The sequence below is a fragment of the Peromyscus californicus genome, unplaced genomic scaffold, assembly GCF_007827085.1.
Source record: "Peromyscus californicus insignis strain IS unplaced genomic scaffold, ASM782708v3 Scaffold_11__1_contigs__length_118956290, whole genome shotgun sequence".
Classification (NCBI taxonomy): Eukaryota; Metazoa; Chordata; class Mammalia; order Rodentia; family Cricetidae; genus Peromyscus; species Peromyscus californicus.
In genome coordinates, this window is record NW_026294402.1 from 80,248,858 (window position 1) to 80,263,059 (window position 14,202).

The window sequence follows — 14,202 nt, forward strand, 5'->3', positions numbered from 1 at the left end:
CCATGTCCTGGGTTTGCATGGTGACAATACTGCTGCTTACCACAGTTTTTCACTTCAGCTAGAAATAGTCAAAGAATTGGATGCTATTTCTAGCATTCCAGGAAGGCTGCCTAGAGTCTGTGCAATTAGTTAACAGTGCTTACAAGAGTCTACAAGTGCAAGGAAGAGTTAGCAAGCCTTGTTTGGTCTGAGTGACCTCTTCTTGCTTCACAATGGGGATCAGAAAAAAGATGACCAAGCACAAGTTCACACAGCACTCCTGTGAGGCAAGCAACGGGCAGGTAGGTCATCAGGTGCCCTTATCGGTGACACCTCAGAACTGGGAAGTCTTTGCTTCTTTTATGTCCAAAGAACAGGCGCCTCTAAAATCACTGAGACTTCAAATGACCCAGGCCATTCTGGCTCTTCAGTTTGAGTGAACTTTTGCCAAACTGCTAAATTTGCAGTGAACGGTGAAGTCATGGTGTGAGTAGGTAATATTGGTAAAAGCTTCCACTTGATAGTTTATGGAATATAGCATAAAGTCAGAGGGAAAAGCTGTTTTTTGGAAGTCCTGAAGTCCTACATCAGAGGTTACTTTAGGTGTCAAGATGGGGTCTACTTAAAGCACAGAATCAATGCTGTGGCATAATTAACACAGCAAAAAAACCTGCAGTCCTCACTACCAAGCAAAGAACTTTAGTCTTCCTGGAATTCTACTGTGCTTTCATCCATGTTAAGTATTGCTGAAACACCTCACCCCTTCACACCCTTTTTGATATAGGCCTTTCCATCTAAAGGATGCTTTCTAAAAAGTCAAGCATTTGTTCAAACTTAGTGTGTGTCAATAAGTTCTGGTATAGGCAAATTACTATTTGGTATTATGCATTATATTACCCCCAATGAAAGGCATTCATGGCACAATATTAATTGCACAAATTTATCTACAGAATGCAATCACCTCTATGACAATCAAGATGTTGTTACATTATCAAACCAAACCATCCCACTCTTGCTCCATCCTAAGAACGGAACTGCTGATTATAAACATCTGTTGGTGGATTTAGTCAAGCAAAGGTTGTCTCAGTGAAGACCAGTTAACAAAGCAGTCCATCACCTGCCTGTTAGTCTTTTTGTTGTTTTAAGATTTATTTTACTATTACTTATATGTATGTTGTGTGCCTGTGGGTATCCACACGTGTGCCTTGGGAAGAAAGAAGAGGGCATCAAATCTCCTGAGGCTGGAGTACCAGGCCATTAGTTGTGAGCTACTTCATGTGGGTGCTGTGAACCAAACTCAAGGCTTCTACAAAAGCAGCAATTGCTGTTAACCAATGAACAATTTCCCCAGACCTTTAAGATCTTCATTTAATGTTCAGAAGAGACTGGGTGAGATTCTTGGTTGATTTCCAGAATGCAAACAGAATCCATGTTTTTTATTTAGTTAAAACATACAGCAGTTAGCAAAGCCTGACAATGCACTCAGTTACTAAGATATTTTAGATGATTTGTAGGCAGGTCATGGAATGTACCAAGTAGAAAAGTAGGCACCACTCTTAAATATATTGTCTTCCTAACAAAACAAAATTTTTTTTCTGATCTCTTGTATCAGTGTGGAAATTTTAGTTCTTCTGACAGCAACATCTAATACTGGCTCACAAATTACAAACTAAACTTGCTTCCTTGTGCAGTGACCATGAAGAACATTGACATTCAGTAACATAACACATACTTCAAGAACCAGTGACTGTACTCACCAGATGTGGTTTGATTCCACCTAAATATAACCTTACACTGCTTAGTAAACCAGTATCTTTGCTATATAAAGAAGTAGAGAACTCTGTAGTCACTTAACTGAAAGCATGTGGAAGAGACGCCACAGCAAAGGGAAGGGAGCACGACCCAGCGTTCCTGGAGAGGAGCAAAGTGATGGTTTTCTTTGTGCTTTGCCCTTTTCTTGACTTGCCTTATCTTCCTTCCCTCGCTCTCTGCCATCAGCTCTGTCCCAAGCCAGAGACCTTCTAAGAATCGGCCCATTTCATCTACTATGAAAGCCACCTATAGGATGTGACAGCCTCATAGGACCAATTGGATCAGATTCTCCCTGGTGACGTTGCCAGAGTCGGCTTGTGCGTTTTTTTCCTATCAACTTGACACAAGCTAGAGTTGTCTGGGAAGAGGGAACCACAAATGAGAAAATGTCCCCTGAGATCGGCCTGTAGGCAGGTCTAGGGCATGTTCATGATTAATATGAGAGCCCAGCCACTGTGGGTGGTGCCATCCCTGGGCAAGTGGTCCCGGCAGGTATAAGAAAGGTAGCTGGTCATAAGCCTAGGAAGCAAGCCAGTAAGCTGCAGCCTGCCATGACTTCTGCTTCAGTTCCTCTCTCTAGGTTCCTACCTTGAATTTCTGCCTTTACTTACCTCAGTGAAAGTGTAACATGAAATAAACCCTTTCCTCCCCAAATTGCTTTTGGTCATGGTTTTTAATCACAGCAATAGAAACCCAAGACACTGCCTACCCCAAAGTTGACTCATTTGTTCCTTCAAAGTAGCCTTGTTTTCAATACTGGGTCTCTGCTTAGGTTGCCTTTTGACATTTTCTTTGATAGTTTCCATGTGCAGTAAATTCTCTGCCCTCAAAGACTGGCATTAATGGAGTTAATGGAGATGGGGCCTTGATGGTTCTTGCCAACCAATATCAAGAACTGAGTCCTGTCCCCAGTGCTCTCAACAAGATATAGGTAATCATTTGGGACCATGGCATTTACTGGCTCAAGAATTCCAACTTCTGAGTCTCTGTACCACTAGATCCTCAAAACCTGAGCGACTATGTAGCCCATGAACAGGATGGAGCAACAATCATTATTATTTCACCTTTCTTTTTTTTTTTTTAGAAAAACAAACATAAAACCCCCACAACTTTTTAAGTTTGAAATAATTACAGTCTCACAGAAAGATGCAAAAATACTACAATCCCAGAAAACCATCAACTAACTTCTCCCACCAGCAACATCCCAAGAAGAGCTACAGCTTATCACAAACCTAGCATGATGCACAAACCAGGAAAGGGGTAGCCGTCTATTACTGCTCGGTAGACTTTACTGTTTTCATCTTTTAGCCTGTACTCATTTTAGAGCACTTTTATATAATGCATTTCTTTTGTTTTTTGTTTTGTTTTGTTGACAGGGTTTCTCTGTGTAGCTCTGGAGCCTGTCCTGGAACTCGCTCTGTAGACCAGGCTGGCCTCGAACTCACAGATACCTAGCTGCCTCTGCCTCCCGCATGCTGGGATTAAAAATTCGAGCCACCACCACCCGGCCATAATGCATATTTTCATGTAACAGCTTCCACAATGGAGACAGAGAGCCATTCCACCTCTTTTGGGTGGGTACCTTGGATTTGGGGCCCTGCCATAACTGGCACCTGTCCCCTGGCAACCACATATCTGTTATCCTCTATAGTTTTATTCTGATGTTTTTTTAATACAATATGAAATCTTTTGACTTTGTTTTTCAGCAGCCATACAGTCCTTGAGGTCTATGGAGGTTGGAGTCATGTATCAACAGCCCATTCCTTTCCATTGTTTATGGATCAAAGTTTGCAGAGTATAGGAATTCAGGGACTATTTCTATTTCATCTCAGAAGTCTCCAGCCCTGGCTACATAAGTAAACAGTAGTAAGGGCTGAAAACAATCCACCCACAATGCAAGGGATGTAGGTTGAGATCTGGTTAGCTTCCAGCAATTTCCAATCACAACTAACCTAAGAAGAATATCCAAGTACAAGTTCTGTGTAAGTATAACCTTCTATATCTCTAGGAAAAATACTTAGGTGGAACTGTTGGTCACAAGGTCAGTTTTCCACAAGAGCTGTATCTGGTTTCATTCCCACCAGACAATAACAAACCCAGTTCTTCCAGGTCCACATCAACACTCGCTGTTTTCACTATTTCTCATTTTAGCCATGGTAGTAGGTGTGCAATGATACGCCACTGTGGTTTTAATTGCTGTTTTCTACTAGCTAATGAACATGTTTTCATGAGCTTACCTGTCAGCTCTACCCCCTCATATGGTGAAACAGCAGCTGCTTTCCCCCTATTTTGCAATCAGATTGTTTTTTTATAGTGATGTGTGTGTGTGTGTGTGTGTGTGTGTGTGTGTGTGTGTGTGTGTGTGTGTATGTGTATTTAGGGCCTGGAGCTTGTTGTTCATACTTAGAATGGAGCCTTTCACTGCCAAACAGGTAATGCTTTGACGGCCAGTTTCTCCCTTAGAAGGAACTAAGGACACATTTCCATTGTGCTTAAATCTACATAAGAGGACTGGGAGAATGCCTTATGGAGCTACTGAGGAACAGGGAGACATGAAGGACATGCAAGCTCAGCAGCATTTTTATGACAATTAAATGATAAATGCACATGAAAACACCCACTTTAACAGTGAATTACAAACCATGTGTATTTTAATACAAGAGATGGAATTCTTTTCTTACAAAGCAGTTGTCTTCTAACATGCCACAGTTCTTCCGTCTTTTTCTGCTGAGGAACTGTACTGGCTGCATCTGTGATCTCTGCTTCACCAACTGCTTGCTATGTTCTTCTATGAATCAGCAGTATTCCACACTCTGGTCAAGTAGGAATTATTATTGTACATCAAAGTTTGCCAAATGTAGGAATGCAAGGACTACTTCCCTATCTCAGAAGTCTGGCTACATAAATAAATAGTAGCAAAGACTGAAAATGATCCACCTACCACACAAAGGATTTAGGTTGAGTTGTTGGCTAATGAAATGATGAAAGATTGAAGGAGATGTGTCTTTGTTCAATTAGATATTTTGCAGGAACCATTTAGTGTGCAGCATAATTTTTAGTCATCGTCAGACTTCAGTAGAAAATCCACTCAGAACAAGGACAACAGGATGGAGATGTGTTTGTCTTTGATTTTCCACACCAACATGGCTGCTCAGAGTCATCTGTAACTCTGTTCCAGGGCTCTGATGCCTCTTCTGGCCTTTGTGGGCAATGTACACACAGTGTACAGACATAGAAGCAGGCAAAATACTCACATATACAAATAAATAAATCCTTTTAAAATGAGGATAAAAGGATTTTGAGACCAAAAGTTTGGGTTTACTTTAAAGGATATAAAACACAGTAAAGACATTAGAAGTAATAAGGACAATGTAGGACAGAGAAGATATGGAGGAGACACGGTGATAGGTGTTGAGACCAGCAAGTGTGTAGAATGGGGAAACAGAGAAGCAAGGAATGTCCCACAGGCTCGGCCTGAATGATTTGGGTGGACAAATAAGGGACAAGAAGAGAATGGGATAGTAGAATAGCACTTCAACACAAATCAAAGGCTGACTCAGGAACAACAGAGGAACAGCTAGAAAATGAACCATGTGTGCCTTGGAGCAAAGGTAGAGCTGGCTAGGTAACACATAATAGGACCAAGGCGGCTTTGATATCTGTCACAGCTTGACATTATCTTAAGAGAGGACACCTAGACTTCAGCATGTCTCAGATCAGTGTTTCCAATTTCTTCTTGGAAGATAGCTCTATTTTTTCCTGAAAACCTATCTATATTGAAAATCTCGAAGTCTCTGGACTATAATTGCTTTATTAAGAGGTCTTCTATAAATTTTTTTCTTGGCTAACTGCTATAGATAAATGACAGTTTCAAAGAGACAGCCTGCTGTATGTAGTTAGAGAACCACACTATAAAGATAGAAGACATCATTCTCATTGCTCACTTTCTGGACTTTGATTTCTTCAGTATATAAAACAAACCACCTGAGGTAAATCAATAGGGCTTTTTTAGATCTAAAATTGTGAGAAATGGGCATCAACCCCCATCTTAAAAAACAAACACATGCACCCTGCCCTCCAGAAGAGCCCCAGACAAGCTGCTTACCATGGCTGGGCTTCAGATTGAAGCTGTTCCCATGTGAAACAGGATTTCCTAAGACTTGTCTTTATAATTTAGAGACCCAAATCCTAGTATTCTGTCAACAACTTCACTTGACTTGACTTGCAGTTTCTTGATTTCACAAACTTTCAGCACATTCTGCTGCTGGTACTCATTCCCCCAGCCCAGTTTCTTACACCATCACCTTTCTAGACTCCAGCACTGGGTCTGTGAGTCTTAAAGGGCCTCTCCATCCCATTGATCACTTCAATTGATGACTCACAGGCTTCCTTCAGTTCTACTGGATTCTCTTGAATCTATGCACTAGAGATGGATGAGTTACTACAGGAAGAAGGTACTGTTAGGAAAAACTACCATCATCCTCCTGGGTTTTCAAGGCAATATAACAGCTGTCATCTTCATGGATTCATTCATGAAAAACTAGAGTTCACAGCAGGGCTTATCTTCCACTTTTCTTGCAGGAGACTTTCTTCCCATATAAAATTTTATATAGTAGCTCACTACATAAAACAGACCATAAAGTACAAGCAATGTGGTCATGGTTTATAAGAAAGGACAAGGGTCCCAAGCTCAGCCCCAGCTCCTCCTTCCCACCTTCCATCTGCAACAAGGACTCCTGCGGATGCATCACAGGCACGGAAGACAGGAGAGAAGCACCACTTACATTCTTCTTCAGAGTATCAAAGCTTCCAGTAAGCCTATGACTTCGGAAAGCTTCTTTACTGACATCAAAAAGACATCGTAAAAGTCATTTTTTTCTCAATTACTCAAACATATGGAATACAAAACAGGATTTTTAGCAGAATAAAAATATACACTGGTTATCAGTGTGGCACATAAGGGAAATAATTAAGAATAGCTAGAAATTCTTTCCTCAAGGTTTCAATCAGACACACATTAGTAGCGAAGTGGATCAAGATTACTTTTTATTGCACGTTTGCTTACACGTCTGCTGCTTGCGGGTGGAACTGAACTGAAACACTGAGTTAGCTTCAGCCAATTTCCCATCAACTGAAGTCAAGCGGTGAACTGCCTACATGTGCCCAGGGATTCTCTCCCAGAACTCAGGCATTGACATTCTTATTCTATCTACATACCAAAGCACAGATTTTAACAATGTTTTTCTTTTCATTTTAAACACTCAAAAACAAACCAAACAGCATACTAGAAAGAAGATAATCAAAACTGACATGTCGACGTATAATCCGCGGCTCACAGAACTTCTGATCACACAGCACTAAGAAGGAACTGTAAACAGCCACTCTGCAAACTACTCAGCAATCCCATGTTTGTTTTGGAAAATCCCAACATTGAAGACATTTACTCTTTCACAATTAGGCATCCATGACCTCTCTTGCCACCTTCCCACCCAACAAAAATTCATGAATCCAAATCTCCCATAGAAGTGATGATTCTTGACCAAAATGTCCAGAGCAGTTAGGAAGAACACAGCATTTCAAGAGGTCCAACTTTAAAGAGGCCTAAGACATTAACAGCCCAGTGAAAAAGCAACAAAAGACACATCCCCTGTGGCAAACAGAACATTCTGGCCAGTAGTGGATCTGAAGTAATGACTGAGGCTCCTGCCTTAATCTCATCAATGTCTTACTTAAAAACATATATGGCAAACTCTTCTAAATTACTCCATATTCTAAAATGAAAAAAAAAAAAAATTTAATGGATCATTCCTAAACTTTACACTTCACCCATATTTTCCTGTGTAAGGTAATTTAGAATAAACAATCCAACCAACCTTAACCTAACATTTTTCCTGACACATCTTCACATAAAAGCTACTAAAATCACAATTTTGAAAAATTTCTCATTAGTCATACAAACATTATAAACTATGGGAAGAAATCATATCCACATCTGCTCTGACTAGAGCAATGTGCTACCAAACACGTAAGAACACTTGTGCACGGGTTCTCTTCATGGCAGTGCAGCAACCACAACCTCGGCGGCAGCAGCATCCTCTTTCCAGTGAGCTAGCACCCATGCTTGTTCCACATAGGCACTGCCAAGGGCCCCTGTGGTGTCCTTTCCACGACGACAAACTCATCAGGGTTGCCAAATGCCTCATAGAAAACCAGCAAGTCTTGGATCGCATGCTCCTCAACCTGGGAGAAAGAAGCCAAGAAGGTTTGCTTCATTCTTTTAAGTAGAGCACATTAGTGCGGTTAGCAGTGTTCTGACTTCCTTTGGAGAAACTGAGACTTTACATAGACACAACACAGCAGAACTGAATACCTTCCTAGGCCCGCCGCCTTGCTAGAAACCTTGAGTCTGAGCGAGAATAATCAGATACCTGTTCTCACTCCAATTCGAATCTCTTCTTAAAAAGGTTATGGGCATGTGTGAGCGACTGAGTGCATGTCTGTGCACCCTCTGTGTGCAATGTCCTGGGAGGTCAGAAGAGAACTTCGGAACTCTTAGAACTGGAGTTAAATGGTTGTGAGCTAACCAATGCTAGCTAGTGCTGAGAACCAAATCCAGGTCCTTGAGAAGAGAAATACATGCTCTGAGCTGCTGAGCCATCTGCCAGCCCCTCAGTTTGAATCTTAAGTTAAGGGAAAAGAAACGGAATTGACTTTCTGGGATCCATTCATGGTAGCAGTTCACCCTGTGAGGTATTTCCTGCTACTGCACATTCCTCTACAACTTGCTTTTGCCCTCTCCACTGTCATGGGGTTTATCTTTTCCCAGCCAGCCTCTCTAATCTTTCAGATATGTCTGTGAAATCTTCCATCTCTCAAATAAATCCTCTTTTTCATAAATTAAGCCCAAGATGGTCTCTGTTGTCTATAATCTATAAGCTTCAGTAGAAACTGAGAAGAGCAGTAAACATCATCAAATTCTTTTAAAGCTTAGAGCAGCCCAGAGCATTGCCAATACTAAAAATAGAAACCTGATGGCAACATGCTAGTTCAAATTATCCTGAATAACTCCAATTAATGACTTAAGTTAATGGATATTTCAGTCTAGTTTTACATGCACTTAAATTTTTATCTAGTAGATCTAGTCAAATGCTCCAAGCCAATCATAAAATGTCCTACAGACCTGTGGATGGATGTGGTGTCACACCAATAATGCGACATTTGGAAGGCAGAGGCAGGAAGACAGCCAGCTTGGACTAGAGAGTTAGACATTGCCTCAAAAATACAACAAATAACCACCAAACCCATGGGCCTCGGACTGAAACGGAGAGCAGTCCTGGCCAAGCTGAAGCATGCCAGTGTGTCCCTCACCTGAATGAGAGCCAAGGGTTTCTCCCGACTTCTGATGAGTGCGGCTTCTTGTTGCCGTTCTTCTTCTACGATAGATGCAAAAGTGACAGGAGCGACTACCGTCGGAGCAGCCAGTGAGGAAGACAGCCAGGGACTGGAAGGATGACAACAACGACTTTCATTCACGTCCTCAGAGTTTCGCATGTACAATTTCCTATGAACATGACTTAGCAATGCTGTCCCCCACCCCAGGGACTATTCCAGAATGTAACCTGGACACTTTTGTAGAAATTACAGAATGGTGAGTAAAAACACAGGAAAGGAAAACTATTATTTTACTTAAATAAGTGTTACAGATAAAATTTTAGAAAATTCTAAAAAGTAAAGGTGTAACAGAAATAATTAACTCTTATTTAGAAAAGACAATACTCAAACAATACAGTCTAGTAATTTCAACTAACCAATTATCCATTTCTTAAACATGTATTTGTGTCAATGTATAGCACCAGCTTAGCTTTTGAGGCCCACAGGCAATCAATTAAGCTTACTTGGGACTCTCTAGAAGTGGAAAATCAGAAACATGATTGCTTTCTAGTCCTGGAGTTCCATGAGTTGAACATCTGCAAAACAAATTCCAAAAATTGGGATTAAGACTTTCAGTAATATTAGTAACATTACTTATTAATAGATATAGCAGAACCATAAGCTTCTAACTCAGAGACAAATTACTGTTTGCAGTCAGACATAGCTTAAGAAAGACAAGCAAACAAAGGAACCTACAGAGAACTGAACCACACAGGGAAAGCATCGTAAGAAGCAGTCTTTTTCTAATGATGTTCATACATCATTATATATGGTAATGAGGCATCCATGAGTATGAGGGCCTGTGTAAATAACTAGCACTCAGTACTAACATACTGTTGATATGCTCTAGATGACAGATAGAATAGGAAATAGGACACGATCTGAAAGAGTTTCTGTCTCTGGAACATAAACCTTTTTCTGTAAACTGCCTTGGTTATGGAGTTTTATCACAATAGAAAAGAGACTGATACATGAAGGTATTGCCCACATTTGTTCTTTTATTGTGTTTTAACACCCTAGCAAGCCTCTGCTCTCTAGCCCTGGTCTGACTTGTGAGATCGTCCCAAGGACTTCACCAAGGGAAGTTGCATTTGCTCTCCATCCAAGTTAATTCCATCAGAATATAGACTATTTCCCATTTATGCTACCCTCTTGTATAGATCTGAAGGTTTAAGATTCATGATGGCAGAGCAGAGAGAGTATGTACGATGGCTAGAACAACAAGCTGAGAGTTCACATCTTCAGTCACAAACAGGAAGCAGAGAGAGTGTACCGAAAATGGCCCAAGTTACTCTCAAAGCTTGCCTCCAGTGACATCCTTCCTCCAACAAGGCCATGCTTCATAAGCCTCCCCCAACAGTACTGCCAGGTGGGGACCCAAGTATTCAAATGCCTGAGTCTATTGGAGACAACTCACTCAACAACCACACTTCAGATGCTGAAAATTATCCTGGTGGTTCTGGGAACCAATTAAAATGTATTGACACTTTCAAAGATGCACAAATAATGTAGAACCGATAATTACTTAGTTGTTATATAACTACAGTAAATCAGTAGTTACCAACTATTGAAGAGGAATAAAGGGTAGATATGATCAAAGTACAACATAGTTATACATGGAAATGTCACAGGGAAATCTGCTCTTTTCTACAATTACTATTAGCAAATAAAGGATTAAAAAAAGGTGTGTTGCTGGCTAACAAAAGAAAATTACCAATCTAAGGAGGTTTCAGACCCAGGGCCTATTAAATCAATGTAAACTAAAGCTTTAAAAATAACAATTCCAGCTGGGCGGTGGTGGCGCACGCCTTTAATCCCAGCACTCGGGAGGCAGAGGCAGGCAGATCTCTGTGAGTTCGAGGCCAGCCTGGGCTACAAAGAGAGTTCCAGGACAGGCTCCAAAGCTACACAGAGAAACCCTGTCTCAAAAAACCAAAAAAAAAAAAGAATAACAATTTTACATAACATTTCGTATTTTATGAGAAGAGTCAGTAGGTTTGTATGATAGGGTATTGTGGCCCTTACTTCATATATGACATTCAGAAAGGGCTATGATGTGATGTTGAAACATCAATCTGGGGACTGTACATTTAATTTAAGTGAGCGCTTGGTGAGCAAGTCCTCCAAAAATTTTAAAATGGCAAAAATCTGTTTCATAATATTATAATCCCACAACTCTTTCCACTAATAATATTTAATGGATAATTATATTAATCACTTCTTTACCCAAAAAACTTGGGAGTCCATCAAAATTTCATCATAAAATATAGGAAAGCTATTAAATAAAACAACGAGTATTTTTAAGAGTTCTAAGCTTCCAAATAATATAAAATTAGTAAGCTTCAGATATAAAAACAAAACCAGACATTCCAATATACAATCTGTATATAATTAGCTTTCTTAAAAACTACCAAAAGGTTATCTAAAATATTCTTTAAAGATTTTTAAATTAAAAAGTACTGTAAATTTTAGAAGTTAACTGAGCTATTTTTGTTTTGACAATATCTTTTTATTTATAAGATTTTATACTAGCTTTACTTTAAAAATTTACCTAATACTAAAACTAACATAACAATATTAGTAATTTTGTTCCAGGAATAGTTTTTGATGTGATTAGAGGCACAGCTCACATTTCCAGTGCAGAGACACAGTTATTTAGGTGAAAGGAAAACGAAAAACAAACAAACAAACAACCACACCGAACAAAGAACTAAAAGACAGAACACAAAATCCTTCCCTTCTGCATTTTAATATCCCCAGAGGACACTGCTTTCCTTTGCTTGCCATTGCGAAGCATTTTTTTAAGTCACATTTTGTACAATTAAGACATGTGTGGTGTGCAGACAGACCCTCCTCAGCTGAGTCCGATCCTTACACTCTAACCCCTGAGGACCACCTGTGTTCCTGTCCTCCTGCTTTTCTCCCACTGTTTCCTGTGTATGCTATCTTTTCTCCTATTTGTCAATGTCTTCTGTAAAGATCTCAGTCAGTATTCCCGAGCCTGTGACACCAAAAGGCTAACTCCTGCCATGGCCTGTTTCTCTGCTATTCCCACAGTCCCACAGTAGAGCAGGACGGTCAGGGCTGCAACAGCCAGAGCTGTTCTCTACCTTACTTCCAGCATGTCTGACTTTCCCTTCTCCGGGTCCTCTTCCATGCTGCACTGCACTGTCCTTTACTCTGCCTTGGCGTTTAACTTCATGTCTATACAGTCTCACTTATTAACCAGACCTCAAATCCAGTAAGGCCTGGGCCTGCACATTATAGTTTTATATACGCCCAACAGAAGTCAGTACAACGCTGTGCCCCTACCAGGTATCCCATAATTTGGTATTTTGTTTGTCTGCTGTGTTCATATGTCCTTTTTGAAAAAACTTACTGGAGAATTACATGTTTTCTACGGTTAAATAAAACACGAAACACAACCTACGCTTTTTTCCATATCCTTATCAGTGAGAACCATCTACATAAAAATTAGTTCCCACATCAACCATCAAGCTATTGACACACAATCTCTCAACTCAAACTTCCAAAGTCACACAACAGCACATACTTCTCACAGTTAAGTTCCAATGTGACAGCACACTCTAGTGACCAATGAGCAAAGCACAGGTCCTTAAGATTTTCTGAGTTCCATGACCAATGACAATATATTCAGTGAAGAATTAAAACCCTAATGGACACTGCTAGTATTCAAAATGTAAAATACTATAAAAAATAAACTTAATTTTTATACTTTCAAATTTGTGCATCAGAGATACCCAATTCATGACATTCAAAACAAGTATTACCTGAAAAGGAGCTACAGTTTTAATTCATTTATTTATTAAATCACCAAATATTCATTAAATGCCCATTCTAAATATGTGTGTGCAATGACTAGCAAAGAGAGACATCATCCTTGCTTTAGTAATACTGCTAAAAAACAAATGCAGCACACATACATCAGGCTACAAGCTGGCTCACATCTTTAATTTCAGCTGCTGAGGAGGCAGGGGCAGGGGCAGGTGGAGCTCTTTGAGTTTGAGACTGGCCTGGTCTACATAGCAAATTCCAGGCCAGCCAGAACTATTTACTAAGATCCTGTTTCCAAACAAACAAAAGAATCATTAGCAACAACTATAACCATGTAACAGAAATAAGTAACAAGAACTGACTAACTAAAAGAAGGAAGACCCTTTAAAATAGACTATGAAGAGTTGGGATCACAGTTAAGGTGATACAAAGAAGGACAGTTGTGAACAAGAGAAATTCAAAGATACTATAACAGTGTGGTTTCCACTAACATGAAATTCTAGAAAGTATACAAGCTCTAGATCGTCAAAAATTAATGGGTAACTGCTAGGGAAAAGGGGCATGAGGCAGACTCTGGGAGCAGTGATTATATTCACTCCTTTGAGTATATGTGACCACACCATGGGTGTAGACATATGCCAAAACTCCAAACTATGGCTTCAACATGACATTTATTATAAGCAAATATCTTCAAAACCATTACCAAAAGTAAAAATAAAAAGAAAGAGGAAATGGACTTTTTAACTTTAATCCTGAATTACAAGAAGTTATAACATCTGCCCTGTACATTTTTAACATCATTTCAGAACAAGAAGTCACCAGAGAATTTTTTAAGGTAGAAAATATATTAGTTTTGAATTTATTACCTCACAACATTTAGGGCCTGAGAGTTTTCAATTCCTTTCAAACCAACTTTTTTGACATGATCTCCTGAACCATGGCCGGTAACAGGTTTTTTTTCTCTTAGTAAGAAATCCCGGAATGACTTGGATGAAGGTGAGTGCAGAGAAGCCCTGCAGAAGAAAGCAAAGAGCATGTTAAAACACTTTGTAAAGGGGCAGTATAAGGAGATAATACATAGCATGAAACTGTCAAAGAATAAAAAAATGTAAAAACCAATTTCATAAATTTTTCAACAAAAACATTTAAAACAGACGAGCTTCACAGATTTTTTTTTTCTTCTCC

The 14,202-nt window shown here is 39.7% G+C and overlaps 1 protein-coding gene across 3 annotated transcripts in view; it reads right to left on the reverse strand.

The window, feature by feature from the left end:
* Positions 1–6,820: 6,820 nt before the first annotated feature.
* Positions 6,821–14,202, reverse strand: part of Ibtk (inhibitor of Bruton tyrosine kinase) — a 67,191-nt gene continuing 59,809 nt past the window's right edge. For all 3 annotated transcript variants that reach the window (XM_052715638.1, XM_052715648.1, XM_052715631.1), the window contains 4 exons: positions 13,884–14,030; positions 9,687–9,758; positions 9,160–9,292; positions 6,821–8,031 (listed from right to left, as the gene is read on the reverse strand). In XM_052715638.1, coding sequence (XP_052571598.1) covers positions 7,900–8,031; positions 9,160–9,292; positions 9,687–9,758; positions 13,884–14,030 — 484 coding nt within the window. In that variant the 3' untranslated portion in view covers positions 6,821–7,899. The remainder of the gene's footprint in view (positions 8,032–9,159; positions 9,293–9,686; positions 9,759–13,883; positions 14,031–14,202) is intronic.